This window comes from Carcharhinus amblyrhynchos, unplaced genomic scaffold, assembly GCF_965287045.1.
Source record: "Carcharhinus amblyrhynchos unplaced genomic scaffold, sCarAmb.v2.hapA scaffold_601, whole genome shotgun sequence".
Lineage (NCBI taxonomy): Eukaryota > Metazoa > Chordata > Chondrichthyes > Carcharhiniformes > Carcharhinidae > Carcharhinus > Carcharhinus amblyrhynchos.
Window position 1 is genome coordinate 31,877 of NW_027650341.1, and position 17,137 is coordinate 49,013.

At 55.9% G+C, this 17,137-nt stretch overlaps 2 protein-coding genes across 2 annotated transcripts in view; one reads left to right on the top strand and one right to left on the bottom strand.

The window, feature by feature from the left end:
- Nucleotides 1-9,707, bottom strand: part of LOC145339671 (DISP complex protein LRCH3-like) — a 37,838-nt gene extending 28,131 nt beyond the window's left edge. Inside the window, exon 1 of the mRNA XM_080184182.1 lies at nucleotides 9,171-9,707. Within this exon, the coding sequence (XP_080040308.1) occupies nucleotides 9,171-9,342 (172 nt within the window). The 5' untranslated portion in view covers nucleotides 9,343-9,707. The remainder of the gene's footprint in view (nucleotides 1-9,170) is intronic.
- A 1,959-nt stretch (nucleotides 9,708-11,666) lies between these two features.
- LOC145339670 (F-box only protein 24-like) overlaps nucleotides 11,667-17,137 on the top strand; it is a 41,546-nt gene continuing 36,075 nt past the window's right edge. Inside the window, exon 1 of the mRNA XM_080184181.1 lies at nucleotides 11,667-11,796. Within this exon, the coding sequence (XP_080040307.1) occupies nucleotides 11,776-11,796 (21 nt within the window). The 5' untranslated portion in view covers nucleotides 11,667-11,775. The remainder of the gene's footprint in view (nucleotides 11,797-17,137) is intronic.

The following is a 17,137-nucleotide window of genomic DNA, read 5'->3' on the forward strand; positions in this document are numbered from 1 at the left end:
ACAGCAGCGCTAACCCACTGTGTCACCGTGCCGCTGGGATTGAACCCGGGTCCCTGTGAGACAGCAGCGCTAACCCACTGTGTCACCGTGCCGCTGGGATTGAACCCGGGTCCCTGTGAGGCAGCAGCGCTAACCCACTGTGTCACCGTGCCGCTGGGATTGAACCCGGGGCCCTGGCGCTGTGAGACAGCAGCGCTAACCCACTGTGTCACCGTGCCGCTGGGATTGAACCCGGGTCCCTGGCGCTGTGAGACAGCAGCGCTAACCCACTGTGTCACCCTGCCGCTGGGATTGAACCCGGGTCCCTGTGAGACAGCAGCGCTAACCCACTGTGTCACCGTGCCGCTGGGATTGAACCCGGGTCCCTGTGAGACAGCAGCGCTAACCCACTGTGTCACCGTGCCGCTGGGATTGAACCTGGGTCCCTGTGAGGCAGCAGCGCTAACCCACTGTGTCACCGTGCCGCTGGGATTGAACCCGGGGCCCTGGCGCTGTGAGACAGCAGCGCTAACCCACTGTGTCACCGTGCCGCTGGGATTGAACCCGGGTCCCTGTGAGGCAGCAGTGCTAACCCACTGCGTCACCGTGCCTTCCTTCACACCTGGAGAGGCCAGAAGGAAGGAAACAGATAGATTTGAGATGATAAAGGCGTCACGGGGAGTGTTGAGAGAGCGGGAATGTGACAGTGTGACAGAGGACCACTCCTGAACAGCAGAGCAGGATCAAGGAGGCCGAGGGGCCGACACGTTTGCCTATCACACCAGGGGCAGGTGCCACATTGTGCCAGCATGCCCCCAGGCAGGTTCATGTCAGTATTCGGAGAGGATTACCCAGCTCACATTGCCAGGCTGAGACAGATAGTGCTGGAAAGGACCCAGCCTCCAGACGCAGCAACACAATACCGCAAGGAAAATCACCAGTACAACGTCACAAACCTGCCGTGTGAGGGCAAGCATCAAACATTCTGATCGGATCAACACTAGCTGTCAGCTATGAGGAAGGATGTGTAAAGACCACAACAACAAGAAAAGGAACTTGCCATTTAATCAGACACTGAAAGTATTCACTGCAACATTCACACACACACTGACTCTCACTGGGGTACGGGGTCCCACACACACTGACTCTCACTGGGGTACGGGGTCCCACACACACTGACTCTCACTGGGGTACGGGGTCCCACACACACTGACTCTCACTGGGGTACGGGTCCCACACACACTGACTCTCACTGGGGTACGGGGTCCCACACACACTGACTCTCACTGGGGTACGGGGTCCCACACACACTGACTCTCACTGGGGTACGGGGTCCCACACACACTGACTCTCACTGGGGTACGGGGTCCCACACACACTGACTCTCACTGGGGTACGGGGTCCCACACACACTGACTCTCACTGGGGTACGGGGTCCCACACACACTGACTCTCACTGGGGTACGGGGTCCCACACACACTGACTCTCACTGGGGTACGGGGTCCCACACACACTGACTCTCACTGGGGTACGGGGTCCCACACACACTGACTCTCACTGGGGTACGGCTCCCACACACACTGACTCTCACTGGGGTACGGGGTCCCACACACACTGACTCTCACTGGGGTACGGGGTCCCACACACACTGACTCTCACTGGGGTACGGGGTCCCACACACACTGACTCTCACTGGGGTACGGGGTCCCACACACACTGACTCTCACTGGGGTACGGGGTCCCACACACACTGACTCTCACTGGGGTACGGGGTCCCACACACACTGACTCTCACTGGGGTACGGCTCCCACACACACTGACTCTCACTGGGGTACGGGGTCCCACACACACTGACCCCCACTGGGGTACGGCTCCCACACACACTGACTCTCACTGGGGTACGGCTCCCACACACACTGACTCTCACTGGGGTACGGGGTCCCACACACACTGACCCTCACTGGGGTACGGCTCCCACACACACCGACTCTCACTGGGGTATGGGGTCCCACACACACTGACCCTCACTGGGGTACGGCTCCCACACACACTGACTCTCACTGGGGTACGGGGTCCCACACACACTGACCCTCACTGGGGTACGGGTCCCACACACACTGACTCTCACTGGGGTACGGGGTCCCACACACACTGACTCTCACTGGGGTACGGGGTCCCACACACACTGACTCTCACTGGGGTATGGGCTCCCACACACACTGACTCTCACTGGGGTACAAGGAGGAAATAGCGAGGCATCTTGAGGAGAATTGTTTGATAGAGCAGACGCAGCACGGTTTCGTTAAGGGGAAGTCGTGTCTGACGAATTTATTGGAGTTCTATGAGGATGTGTCTAGGGCGGTGGATAGAGGAGAGCCGGTGGATGTGGTGTTTCTTGACTTTCAGAAGGCGTTTGACAAGGTACCTCACAAGAGGTTACTGCAGAAGGTCAGGGGACATGGAGTTGGGGGTAGAGTGTTAGCGTGGATAGAGGATTGGCTGTCAAATAGGAGGCAGAGAGTGGGGGTTAATGGGTGCTATTCGGATTGGCGGATGGTGACTAGTGGAGTGCCCCAGGGATCGGTGCTGGGGCCTCAGCTATTTACCATTTATATAGATGATCTGGAGGAGGGAACCGAGTGTATGGTGTCGAAATTTGCTGATGACACCAAGATTGGTGGAACAGCAAATTGCACGGAGTGTGTGGAGAGTCTGCAGAAGGATCTAGATAGGCTGGGCGAATGGGCCAGGAACTGGCAAATGGAATTTAATGTTGGCAAGTGCGAGGTGGTCCACTTTGGTAGGAATAATGGTAGGAAGGACTATTACTTACATGGCGAAAAACTGCAGCAGGCGACGGTGCAGAGGGACCTCGGGGTCCTTGTGCATGAGTCGCAAAAACCCAGCTTGCAGGTGCAGCAGGTGGTCAGGAAGGCGAATGGGATGCTGGCCTTCATAGCGAGGGGGATTGAATATAAAAGTAGGGAGGTCTTGCTGCAGCTGTATAGGGCATTGGTGAGGCCGCAGCTGGAGTACTGTGTGCAGTTTTGGGCGCCGTACTTACGCAAGGATATTTTGGCCTTGGAGGGAGTGCAGAGGAGGTTTACTAGGCTGATACCGGAGTTGAGGGGGTTGAACTATGAGGAGAGGCTGAATAAACTAGGCTTGTACTCGTTAGAGTTTAGAAGAATGAGGGGAGATCTCATTGAGACGTATAAGATGATGAATGGGCTGGATAGGATAGAGGTGGAGAGACTCTTCCCGCTCAGAAAGGACAGTAGGACTAGGGGGCACAGCCTCAAGATAAAGGGGGGGCGGTTTAGATCGGAGTTGAGGAGGAACTTCTTCACTCAAAGGGTGGTGAATCTCTGGAATTCTCTGCCCGTTGAAGTGGTGGAGGCTGCCTCGCTAAATATTTTTAAGAGGCGGGTTGATGGGTTTTTGATAAGAGAGGGGATTAAGGGTTATGGGGAGAGGGTGGGAATGTGGAACTGAGCCACGACAGATCAGCCATAATCTTAATGAATGGCGGGGCAGGCTCGAAGGGCGAGATGGCCTACTCCTGCTCCTATATCTTATGTACGGGGTCCCACACACACTGACTCTCACTGGGCACAGTGAGAATGTGAGTGAGCAGTGGGGAGTGAGTGAGAGAATCAGTGAGTGAGTGAGAGTGATATCAGCACAGTGCCGCTCCCCACCTCTCTCTCTCTCTCTCTCTCACACACACACATTTTCTCTGCTGTTTCTCTCAGGATGTGGTTGGTATCGGGTGCACATCAAACGGCTACCTTCCGCTGTGGCATCAACAAGTTCAGCTGCTCCTCTGGGGCCTTGCAAGGCACACACACACAGGCACACACACACAGGCAGCCTTCAGCTGTTGGAATGGTCACTCCTACTCTGGATTGTACACGGCCTCCAGTTCTGCCACTGGATCAAACTCCCCTTCTCTCCATCCAGTCCATTCCTTCAAAAAGGCAGCAGAACCTTCCATCACATCAATATTGTAGAGAAGACTAATCTCTAAATAACACAGGCCATCTAGCCCTTCGAGCCTGCCCCGCCATTCAATAAGATCATGGCTGATCTGAAGTGGATCAGTTCCACTTTCCCGCTCTCTCCTCATAACCCTTAATTCCCCTGTCTATCAGAAACCTATCTACCCGTGACTTAAATATATTTAGCGAGGCAGCCTCCACCACTTCAATGGGCAGAGAATTCCAGAGATTCACCACCCTTTGAGTGAAGAAGTTCTTCCTCAACTCCGTTCTAAACCGCGCCCCCCCCTTACCTTGAGGCTGTGCCCCCTAGTCCTACTGTCCTTTCTGAGCGGGAAGAATCTCTCTCCCTCTACCCTATCCATCCCCTTCATTATCTTATACGTCTCTATAAGACCTCCCCTCATCCTTCTAAACTCCAACGAGTACAGACCCAGTCTATTTAGTCTCCCTTCATAGTCCAACCCCCTCATCTCCGGTATCAGCCGAGTAAACCTCCTCTGCACTCCCTCCAAGGCCAAAATATCCTTGCGTAAGTGCGGCGACCAAAACTGCACACAGTACTCCAGCTGCGGCCTCACCAGTGCCCTGTACAGTTGCAGCAAGACCTCCCTGCTTTTATATTCAATCCCCCCCGCTATAAAGACCAGCATCCCATTCGCCTTCCTGATCACCTGCTGCACCTGCAGACTGGGTTTTTGCGATTCGTGCACAAGGACCCCCAGGTCCCTCTGCACCGTAGCACGCTGCAGCTTTTCTCCCTTTAAATAGTAATCCCTCCTACTGTTATTCCTGCCAAAGTGGATAACCTCACACTTGCTAACATTGTACTCAATCTGCCAGGTCCTCGCCCACTCGCTCAGCCTATCCAGATCCCTCTGCAGACTTTCCACACCCTCCGCACAATTCGCTTTTCCACTCATCTTTGTGTCATCAGCAAATTTCATTACCCTACACTCAGCCCCCTCCTCCAGATCATCTATATAAATGGTAAATAGCTGAGGCTCCAGCACCGATACCTGCGGCACTCCACTAGTCACCATCCGCCAATCAGAATAGCACCCATTGATACCAACTCTCTGCCTCCTATTAGACAACCAATCCTCTACCCACGCTAACACCTTACCCCCAACTCCGTGCACCCTAACCTTCTGAAGCAACCTTTTGTGAGGCACCTTATCAAACGCCTTCTGGAAATCTCAAAACACCACCCTTTACACAGTATGTACTATCCTCATAAACCAATACCACAATCCTGCTAAATCCAGTATAAATTTCCCTCGGTATTGTATCCAGGAACCACAGTTACCCTGTATTCTGTACACACCAGGCTCATTTCCACCCCCCGCCTCTCTAACCCAGGGATCACTGGACAGTGATCAGGAGCAGGAACCCTGGCTGATTTCCCCTCTCTCTCTCTCTCTCTAACCCAGGGATCACTGGACAGTGATCAGGAGCAGGAACCCTGGCTGATTTCCCCTCTCTCTCTCTCTCTCTAACCCAGGGATCACTGGACAGTGATCAGGAGCAGGAACCCTGGCTGATTTCCCCTCTCTCTCTCTGTCTCTAACCCAGGGATCACTGGACAGTGATCAGGAGCAGGAACCCTGGCTGATTTCCCCTCTCTCTGACCTGGGAGAATGGGACAGAGTGCTATGGAAGGTCTGTTCTCTCTCTCTCAGCCACGAGGAGTGTTCACATTCTGTGGGAAAGCTGGGGGTGAAGGAAGCGGGGTGATAACATTGAGATTCTCTGTTAATGGCCTTGAATCGGGTCCCATATCTACAGAGCCAAGCTGATTAAACAGCAATCTTTGCTCCACATTGGCACTGGACCTTCTCTGTCTCTCTCCCTCCCTCTCCCCTCGGTCTCCTTCTCTCTCTCTCTCTCACACACACAGTGGGTTAGCGCTGCTGCCTCACAGGGACCTGGGTTCAATCCCAGCGGCATGGTGACACAGTGGGTTAGCGCTGCTGCCTCACAGGGACCCGGGTTCAATCCCAGAGGCACGGTGACACAGTGGGTTAGCGCTGCTGCCTCACAGGGACCCGGGTTCAATCCCAGCGGCACGGTGACACAGTGGGTTAGCGCTGCTGCCTCACAGCACCAGGGACCCGGGTTCAATCCCAGCGGCACGGTGACACAGTGGGTTAGCGCTGCTGCCTCACAGCGCCAGGGACCCGGGTTCAATCCCAGCGGCACGGTGACACAGTGGGTTAGCGCTGCTGCCTCACAGGGACCCGGGTTCAACCCCAGCGGCACGGTGACACAGTGGGTTAGCGCTGCTGTCTCACAGGGACCCGGGTTCAATCCCAGCAGCACGGTGACACAGTGGGTTAGCGCTGCTACCTCACAGCGCCAGGGACCCGGGTTCAATCCCAGCAGCACGGTGACACAGTGGGTTAGCGCTGCTGCCTCACAGTGCCAGGGACCCGGGTTCAACCCCAGCGGCACGGTGACACAGTGGGTTAGCGCTGCTGTCTCACAGGGACCCGGGTTCAATCCCAGCAGCACGGTGACACAGTGGGTTAGCGCTGCTACCTCACAGCGCCAGGGACCCGGGTTCAATCCCAGCAGCACGGTGACACAGTGGGTTAGCGCTGCTACCTCACAGCGCCAGGGACCCGGGTTCAATCCCAGCGGCACGGTGACACAGTGGGTTAGCGCTGCTGTCTCACAGGGACCCGGGTTCAATCCCAGCAGCACGGTGACACAGTGGGTTAGCGCTGCTACCTCACAGCGCCAGGGACCCGGGTTCAATCCCAGCAGCACGGTGACACAGTGGGTTAGCGCTGCTACCTCACAGTGCCAGGGACCCGGGTTCAATCCCAGCGGCACGGTGACACAGTGGGTTAGCGCTGCTGCCTCACAGTGCCAGGGACCCGGGTTCAATCCCAGCGGCACGGTGACACAGTGGGTTAGCGCTGCTGCCTCACAGGGACCCGGGTTCAATCCCAGCGGCACGGTGACACAGTGGGTTAGCGCTGCTGCCTCACAGTGCCAGGGACCCGGGTTCAATTCCAGTGGCACAGTGACATAGTGGGTTAGCGCTGCTGCCTCACAGCGCCAGACACCTGGGTTCAATTCCCAGCTTGGGTCACTGTCTGTGTGGAGTCTGCACATTCTCCCCGTGTCTGCGTGGGTTTCCTCCGGGTGCTCCGGTTTCCTCCCACAGTCTGAAAGACGTGCTGGTTAGGGTGCATTGGGCCGTGCTAAATTCTCCCCCAGTGTAACCCGAACAGGAGCCGGAGTGTGGGGACTAGGGGATTTTCACAGTAACTTCATTGCGGTGTTAATGTAAATCTACTTGTGACTAATAAATAAACTCTCTGCCTGTCTGTCTGTCTCTCTCTCCCCCCCTCCCTGTCTCTCTCCCTCCCCATCTCACAGACTGGGTCCCTCAGTCCAATTTTAACAGAGAGACATACGTTACAGCTCGTCCGTGAAATAGACGGGCAACAGCAACATGCACACTGTCTCACGCGCTCGCACACTGTCTCACGCGCTCGCACACTGTCTCACGCGCTCGCACACTGTCTCACGCGCTCGCACACTGTCTCACACGCTCGCACACTGTCTCACACGCTCGCACACTGTCTCACGCGCTCGCACACTGTCTCACGCGCTCGCACACTGTCTCACGCGCTCGCACACTGTCTCACGCGCTCGCACACTGTCTCACGCGCTGTCTCGCACACTGTCTCACGCGCTCGCACGCTGTCTCACACAGTCTGGTCCCTATGAGACTCCATGACCACTGCAATGTGATTGGCTGTCCATGGCTCAGTCAGGTCACATTGCTAACCAGACAGAACCAATCAGTGATGGCCGTGGTCAGTGAGTGCCAGGGTTGAGTTTGGACAGTATTGTAATTATAGAGTCCACTCGAATCAAAGCAAACCTGACAGTCTAATGAGAGACACAGACACATCCCAGACTCACTCATCTCAAAAGGCAGACAGTGCAGACTGCAATCTTCACCAGAGGAGAATTCAACTGGGCAAGAGACAGGCTGAGTCACGTCTAACAGTGCAGAGGGACTGGGACAAAGGCAGCAGGAAGGGCACGAGGTTCAATGTGTATAACAGACCCGTCCTCAAACACACCCCAGCTGTACACTCAGGCATCTCCCAGGACAGGTACAACATGGGGTTAGATACAGAGTAAAGCTCCCTCTACACTGTCCCCCCATCAAACACTCCCAGGACAGGTACAGCACGGGGTTAGATACAGAGTAAAGCTCCCTCTACACTGTCCCCCCATCAAACACTCCCAGGACAGGTACAGCACGGGGTTAGATACAGAGTAAAGCTCCCTCTACATTGTCCCCCCATCAAACACTCCCAGGACAGGTACAGCACGGGGTTAGATACAGAGTAAAGCTCCCTCTACACTGTCCCCCATCAAACACTCCCAGGACAGGTACAGCACAGGGTTAGATACAGAGTAAAGCTCCCTCTACACTGTCCCCCTGGACCTGACAGGGTGGAACACTGTTATAAAAGCAGGAAACGGATTCTTGCCGCCGGCCCATCACCCCAAACACACCCAACCAACATGAAGTGTGTCCCTGCCTGCTGGCTGGCACAGAGACGATGGGCTGAATGGCCACTTTCCATCAACATGAACACGGCGAGTACAGTTGACCAGGGTCAGTGACAATCTTTCAGGATCGAGACACTGTCACAGCCCGGGATCATATCGATGATAGAGAAACTCACATTTATACCAAGGGGAGAATGCAGCAACTGGCACAGATCCTCAGACCCGACATCCTCCCCCCCCCCACCAACACACACACACCCCCACACCCCCCCCCCCCCAGAGAGAAACCCACCCCCACACCCCCCCACAGACACCCCATTCCCCCCCACACACCCCCCCACAGAGAAACCCACCCCCACACCCCCCCACAGAGAAACCCACCCCCACCCACAGACACCCCCCCCACACACACCCCCCCGTCCCCCCCCAAACACCCCCCCATCCCCCCCCCAGAGAGAAACCCACCCTCACACCCCCCCCCACACAGAGAAACCCACCCCCACACCTCCCTCACAGATACCCCAGCCCCCAAATATCCCTCTCTGCTGGTCCCTGTACCCTCTGCCCCTGTTACCCCCCCCCGGGTCACTCACCGGCCTGAGTCAGGCCGGACAGGTCCCTGACCCCCCCCCGGGTCACTCACCGGCCTGGGTCAGGTCGGACAGGTCGTGTTTGGCGGCGGCCGGGGGGAAGTCCCGGAGTTTGCGGTTGCTGAGGTTGAGGACGCCGCTGCCCGCCGCCTCCTCCAGCGCCTTCTCCACACTGCGGCTCAGGCTGGCCGAGCCCGCCGGCTGCGGCTCCTCTCCGGTGGCCATGGCCCGGGGATCAGGCTCCGGGCCCGGGGATCAGGCACAGTCTTACCGGGGATACAGTCTTACCGCCCGGGGATACAGTCTTACCGCCCGGGGTCGGAGATACAGTCTTACCGTCCGGGATACAGTGTTACCGGGGTCGGGGATACAGTCTTACCGCCCGGGGTCGGAGATACAGTCTTACCGCCCGGGGTCGGGGATACAGTCTTACCGCCCGGGGTCGGGGATACAGTCTTACCGCCCGGGGTCGGGGATACAGTCTTACCGCCCGGGGTCGGGGATACAGTGTTACCGCCCGGGATACAGTGTTACCGGGGTCGGGGATACAGTGTTACCGCCCGGGATACAGTGTTACCGGGGTCGGGGATACAGTGTTACCGCCCGGGATACAGTGTTACCGGGGTCGGGGATACAGTGTTACCGCCCGGACTCTGTCTCCTGGAGCTCTGGGGAAAGGGGCGGGTCTCCATCCCTTTGACTGACAGCCCCAGCCACCAATCACAGCCCGGGCTTGCCCGCTCCCGCCCCAATCGGAGACCCGTTTCAGCCAATCAGAGCCTGGCTGGGCTCGGAGGGCGGGGGTCAGCCATTGATTGACACTGAGACTGACCAATCAAGGGAAAAGGTCTGGCCGTCCTGTCCTGACTCACAGAGCGGGCAGACCAATCACAAAAGGGGGCGTCAGTGATTGACATAGAGGGTAAACCAATCAGAAAGGAGGTGCTAATGATTGACGGACAGGTTTGGCCAATCAGAATGAGGATGCTAATACGGGCAAGCGGGGCTAGACCAATCAGAAAAGGAGTGTTGATGATTGACAGGAAGACCTAGCCAATTAGGAAAGGGATGTTAATAGGGGGCAGGCGGAGCTGGACCAATCAGAAAAGAGGTATTAATGATTGACAGGAGGGCTTGGCCAATCAGAAAGGGGGCGGCAATGATTGACACAGCGGATAGACCAATCGGAAAGCGGATACTAATAATTGGCAGAGAAGGTTAGCCAATCAGAAAGGGGTAATAATGATTGACAGACGCGCTAAACCAATCAGAAATGGAATGTTAATTGGTGACGAAGGGGATTGGCCAATCAGAAAAGGGGGTGATAATGATAAACAGAAAGGTTGGCCAATCAGGAGTGTTCTACAGAATGACGACCAGAAATGATTGGCCAATCAGGAAGAGGGCAGATGATTGACAGGGCAGACTGACCAATCAGCAAGTGGCGGTTAATGATTGACAGGGACGAAGGCCAATCGGAATGAGAGTTTTAATGATTGACAGGGTGGTTTGGGCCTGAGGGGGTCGCTCCCACATTCTCCCCTCTCCCCCTCGGGGGGTCACTCCCACATTCTCCCCTCTCCCCCCCCAGGGGTCACTCCCACATTCTCCCCCTGGGGGTCACTCCCACATTCTCCCCTCTCCCCCCCCAGGTGTCACTCCCACATTCTCCCCCTGGGGGTCACTCCCACATTCTCCCCTCTCCCCCCCAGGTGTCACTCCCACATTCTCCCCCTGGGGGTCACTCCCACATTAGAACCATAGAAGATTCCAGCTCAGAAACAGGCCGTTCGGCCCTCCTTGTCTGTGCTGAACCATTTTTCTGCCCAGTCCCACTGACCTGTTCTTGGACCATATCCCTCCACACCCTCTCATCCATGAACCCGTCCAAGTTTCTCTTAAATGTTAAAAGTGACCCCGCATTTCCCACTTTATCCGGCAGCTCATTCCACACTCCCACCACTCTCTAATATTCCCTTTAAACTTTTCTCCTTTCACCCTTAACCCATGCCCTCTGGTTTTTTTCTCCCCTAGCCTCAGTGGAGAAAGCCTGCTTGCATTCACTCTATCTGTATCCATCAAAATCTTATACACCTCTATCAAATCTCCCCTCATTCTTCTACGCTCCAGGGAATAAAGTCCTAACCTATCCTCCCCACACCTGTGGCTTCAACATTCCCTACTCGATTTTCTTCCAGTTGTGTTTTGATTTTCCAGGGGACCATTCGGCCCATCGAGTCTGTCGCGCCATTCAGTGAGATCCATGACTTATCCGATGGGATAATTCTCAACTCCACTTTCCCACCTCATCCCCGTATCCCTCGATTCCCTAACTGATTAGAAACCTGTCCGTCTCAGCCTTGAACCCGTTACTGACCCAGCCTCTCCGACCCTCTGCACGAGAGAATTCCAGGGATTCACTCCCCTCCGGGAGAAGAAACTCCACCCCATCTCTGTCTTCAGTGGATCACCTCCTTACTCTGAGATTACCCCGGTCTGGTCCCAGGGGGAAACAACCTCTCAGCATCAACCCTGTCAATCCCCCCGCCCTGAGATGCCTCTCGTTCTTCTGAACTCCAGTGAGTCCCGGCCCAACCTACTCAAGCTGTCCTCCCTGCCCAGGACTGCCTCCAATGAACCTTCTGTGGACTGCCTCCAATGCCAATCTATCTACCTAAGGTAAGGAGACCAAGACTTGTTGACAGTATTCCAGCGCTGGTCTCATTAGACTGTCATATTCATGTTTGTGATCGTATAAGTTTGAACCTCTTTCCATTGTCCTGCTTCTTTTGTTATCCATCCCTGGGACATGGGTGTCTCTGGCTGGGTCCAGCATTTATTGCCCATCCCTAGTTACCCTGTGGGAGGCAGTTGAGAGTCACCCACATTGCTGTGTCTCTGGAGTCACATGTAGGCCAGACCGGGGTAAGGACGGCAGATTTCCTTCCCTAAAGGGAACCAGATGGGTTTTTCCAACAATGGGTCATCAGGAGATTCTTAATTCCAGATATTTTTTATTGAATTCAAATTCCATCATCTGCCGTGGGTGGGATTCGAACCCGGGTCCCCAGAAACATGAGCTGAATTTCAAGATTAGTAGTCCAGCGATGACTTTTTTTCTCTGGAGTGTAGGAGGCTGAGAGCTGATCTTATAGAGGTCTATAAAATAATGAGGGGCACAGATCAGCTAGATAGTCAATATCTTTTCCCAAAGGTAGGGGAGTCTAAAACTAGAGGGCAGAGGTTTGAGGGGAGAGGTACAAAAGGGTCCAGAGGGGGCAATTTTTTCACACAGAGGGTGGTGAGTGTCTGGAACAATTGTAGAGGCGGGTACAATTTTATCTTTTAAAAAGCATTTAGACAGTTAGATGGGTACGATGGGTATAGAGGGATATGGGACAAACACGGGCAATTGGGATTAGCTTCGGAGCTTAAAAAAAGGCTGGCATGGACAAATTGGGCCCAATGGCCTCTTTCCATGCTGTAAATCTCTATGACTCTAGAATACCACTAGATCATCACCTTCCCATTAACTCCTCGGGGATTTTCACAGTAACTTCATTGCGGTGTTAATGTAAGCCTTACTTGTGACCCTAATAAATAAACTTTAAACTTTACCTTCTTTATCTGGGAGGTTTTGTCTTTCTGTGGTACAGCCATCCCCAATCCCTCTGTTAATCTCTACCCCTCCTCCCCCCCCCCGGGCCCCCCCACCACCCTGCACCATCCCCCCCCACCCCCCCACTGTCACCCCACTGTTCCCCCAGATGCCAGCTTTCATCCTGTTCCTGTTGAGGAACGGGTTGAGGACTCTGGGTCTGTACTCGATGGAGTTTAGAAGGATGAGGGGGGGGATCTTATTGAAACTTACAGGATACTGCGAGGCCCTGGATAGAGTGGACGTGGAGAGGATGTTTCCACTAGTAGGAAAAACTAGAACCAGAGAGGGCACAACCTCAGGGTAAAGGGACCATCCTTTAAAACAGAGATGGGGAGGGATTTCTTCAGCTGGAGAGTGGGGAATGTGTGGAACTCTTTGCCGCAGAAGGCTGTGGAGGGCCAGGTCATTGAGTGTCTTTAAGACAGAGATAGATAGGTTCCTCATTAATAAGGGGATCAGGGGTTATGGGGAAAAGGCAGGAGAATGGGGAGGGAAAAAATAACAGCCGTGATTGAATGGGGGAGCAGAATCGATGGGCCGAGTGGCCTCATTCTGCTCCTGTGTCTTCTGGTCTTGGGTTCCATTCAAACCCCACCAACTCAATCCTGCTGGAATCCAGGTCTGTTCCCCTCTGCTGCCATCTCCTGACCCCATTGTCACTGGGTACTGCTCTAACCCCATCCTCTCCACATCCCGGTTCCCTGGGGCTCGCCTAGGCCGGGGTGGGGGGGGAGGAGTGGGAGGGCCGGCCTGGGACAACCCCAACCCACCCCCCAGCACACCCCACCCCTCCACCCCCCTCCACCCCACCCCACCCCACCCCACCCCACCCCAACACCAGCAGTGATGTCGAGGTTCTGACTGTGAGCTCACAGAGATGAGCCTGGTCTCCGGACAGCTCAAGGTGACCTCAGCACCGGGCGGGGGGGGTGCTGGAGGGGGCTGTGGGGGTGGGGGGGTTGTGGGGTGGGGTGGGGGGGGGTTGGGGGGTGGGGTGGGGCTGATTAATGGGGGTGGGATCCGTCTGCAAACACTTTACACCATAAACAGCTGAAATAATGACATGTGCGTGGTTACCCCGGGGAGAAACGCAGATCACAATCAACCCTTAGCTGTGCTGGCCCGAACATTAACTAACTGCAGACACCCAGACAGAGACAAGGACAATGACCAGCCGAACAGTGAGGAGCAAACTTCAGAAATATTCCCGACTTAGTAGGAATGACAGGCCACCCAGTGTAAGTATCAGGCACGCAGGCTACTTGGAGCTCACCCTCACCCACACCTTTGTGTGCAGAAGTTCCTCCTCAACTCAGCCCTAAACCTGCCCCCCCTTATTTTGAGGCCATGCCCCCCCCCCCCTCTCATTCTAGTTTCACCCGCCAGTGGAAACAGCCTCCCCTGCCTCTATCTTATCTCTTCCCTTCAGAATCTGAGAAGTTTCTCTCGGATCTCCCCCTCTGCAGGGGTTTTTAATCGAGGTTTATTAGAACTGGGGCAAGGCGGGACCCCTCGCTCCCGCACCTCTGTAGGAATTGGATTAACCTTTTCGAAAGAAAGGTTTATTTATCCAAGTGAGGCTTACATTAACACTGCAGTGAAGTTACTGTGAAAATCCGCGCCCCCCCCCCCCCGGGCGCCTGTTCGGGTTACACTGAGGGAGAATTTAGCCCGGCCCAATGCACCCTAACCAGCACCCGGAGGAAACCCACGCAGACGTGGGGAGAACGTGCAGACTCCACACAGACAGTGACCCAAGCCAGGAATCGAACCAGGGGTGCTGTGAGGCAGCAGTGCTAACCCACTGTGTCACCCCATGCTCCACATCTTAACGATCTGAATGTTCACTCCATAAGACACAGGAGCAGAATGAGGCCACTCGGCCCATCGATTCTGCTCCCCCATTCAATCATGGCTGATATTTTTCCCCTCCCCGTTCTCCTGCCTTTTCCCCATAACCCCTGATCCCCTTATTAATCAGGAACCTATCTATCTCTGTCTTAAAGACACTCAATGACCTGGCCCTCCACAGCCTTCTGCGGCAAAGACTTCCACACATTCCCCACTCTCTGGCTGAAGAAATTCCTCCTCATCTCTGTTTTAAAGGATGGTCCCTTTACCCTGAGGTTGTGCCCTCTCTGGTTCTAGTTTTTCCTACTAGTGGAAACATCCTCTCCACGTCCACTCTATCCAGGGCCTCGCAGTATCCTGTAAGTTTCAATAAGATCCCCCCCCATCCTTCTAAACTCCATCGAGTACAGACCCAGAGTCCTCAACCCGTTCCTCATACGACAAGCTCTTCATTCCAGGGATCATTCTTGTCAACCTCCTCTGGACCCTTTCCAAGGCCAGCACATCCTTCCTTAGATACGGGGCCCAAAACTGCTCACAATCCTCCAAATGGGGTCTGACCAGAGCCTTATACAGCCTCAGAAGTCCATCCCTGCTCTTGTATTCTTGCCCTCTCGACGTTTACCTTTCTAACTGCAGACTGAACCTGCACATGAACCTGTAGGGAATCTTGAACAAAGGATTCCCAAATCCCTTTGTGTTTCCGATTCCCGAAGCATTTTCCCATTTAGCAAATTGGTTTCACTCCAGGTTAGCACCCCTGTTACAGTGTCAGGGACGATGGGAGAGTGCTGCATTGTCAGAGCAGCTGCTTGTTGGACTGGCTGTTATGGGTAATGCTGAGAAAAGCCACTCAGGGGAACGTACACTTCCCTGTGCCTCCCAGTCCCTCACCCATAGCAGTATTACAACACGTCTCCAGCCAGCGTTCCTCCTCCAGCCGAGAGAGAGAACACACAGTCTAATGGGGCAATGATGGGGAGATCTTATAGAAACACATTAAGATGATGAAGGGAATGGATCAGATAGAAGCAGGGAAGTTGTTTCCACTGGCGGGTGAAACTAGGACTAGGGGGCGTGGCCTCAAAATAAGGGGGAGCAGATTTAGGACTGAGTTGAGGAGGAACTTCTTCACACAAAGGGTTGTGAATCTGTGGAATTTCCTGCCCAGTTGAGGCTCCCTCATTGAATGTTTTTAAGACGAGGATAGATAGATTTTTGAACAGTAAAGGAATTAAGGGTTATGGTGAGCGGGCGGGTAAGTGGAGCTGAGTCCATGAAAAGACCAGCCATGATCTTATTGAATGACGGAGCAGGCTCGAGGGGCCGAATGGCCCACTCCTGTTCCTAGTTCTGATGTAAATACTGACTCCTGTCTCTCTGCCTTTGCTGATTGGCCAGAACAGAATCCAAACCAATTCATTCTGAAAAATTGGTAAATAGTTGGGCAGCAGAATGGCCGGGGGGTGTGGGCAGAGTGGCCGAGGGGTGTGGGCAGAGTGGCCGGGGGTGTGGGCAGAGTGGCCGGGGGGTGTGGGCAGGGGGTGTGGGCAGAGTGGCCGGGGGGTGTGGGCAGAGTGGCCAGGGGGTGTGGGCAGAGTGGCCGGGGGGTGTGGGCAGAGTGGCCGGGGGTGTGGGCAGAGTGGCCGGGGGGTGTGGGCAGAGTGGCCGGGGGGTGTGGGCAGGGGGTGTGGGCAGAGTGGCCGGGGGGTGTGGGCAGAGTGGCCAGGGGGTGTGGGCAGAGTGGCCGGGGGGTGTGGGCAGAGTGGCCGGGGGTGTGGGCAGAGTGGCCGGGGGGTGTGGGCAGAGTGGCCGGGGGGTGTGGGCAGAGTGGCCGGGGGGTGTGGGCAGGGGGTGTGGGCAGAGTGGCCGGGGGGTGTGGGCAGAGTGGCCAGGGGGTGTGGGCAGAGTGGCCGGGGGGTGTGGGCAGAGTGGCCGGGGGGTGTGGGCAGAGTGGCCAGGGGGTGTGGGCAGAGTGGCCAGGGGGTGTGGGCAGGGGGTGTGGGCAGAGTGGCCGGGGGGTGTGGGCAGAGTGGCCGGGGGGTGTGGGCAGAGTGGCCAGGGGGTGTGGGCAGGGGGTGTGGGCAGAGTGGCCAGGGTCTGTGGGCAGGGTCTGCGGACAGGGGGTGTGGGCAGAGTGGCCAGGGTCTGTGGGCAGGGTCTGCGGACAGGGGGTGTGGGCAGAGTGGACAGGGTCTGCGGGCAGGGTCTGCGGGCAGAGTGGACAGGGTCTGCGGGCAGAGTGGACAGGGTCTGCGGGCAGGGTCTGCGGGCAGAGTGGACAGGGTCTGCGGGCAGGGTCTGCGGACAGAGTGGACAGGGTCTGCGGGCAGGGTCTGCGGGCAGAGTGGACAGGGTCTGCGGGCAGGGTCTGCGGGCAGAGTGGACAGGGTCTGCGGGCAGGGTCTGCGGGCAGAGTGGACAGGGTCTGCGGGCAGAGTGGACAGGGTCTGCGGGCAGGGTCTGCGGGCAGAGTGGACAGGGTCTGCGGGCAGAGTGGACAGGGTC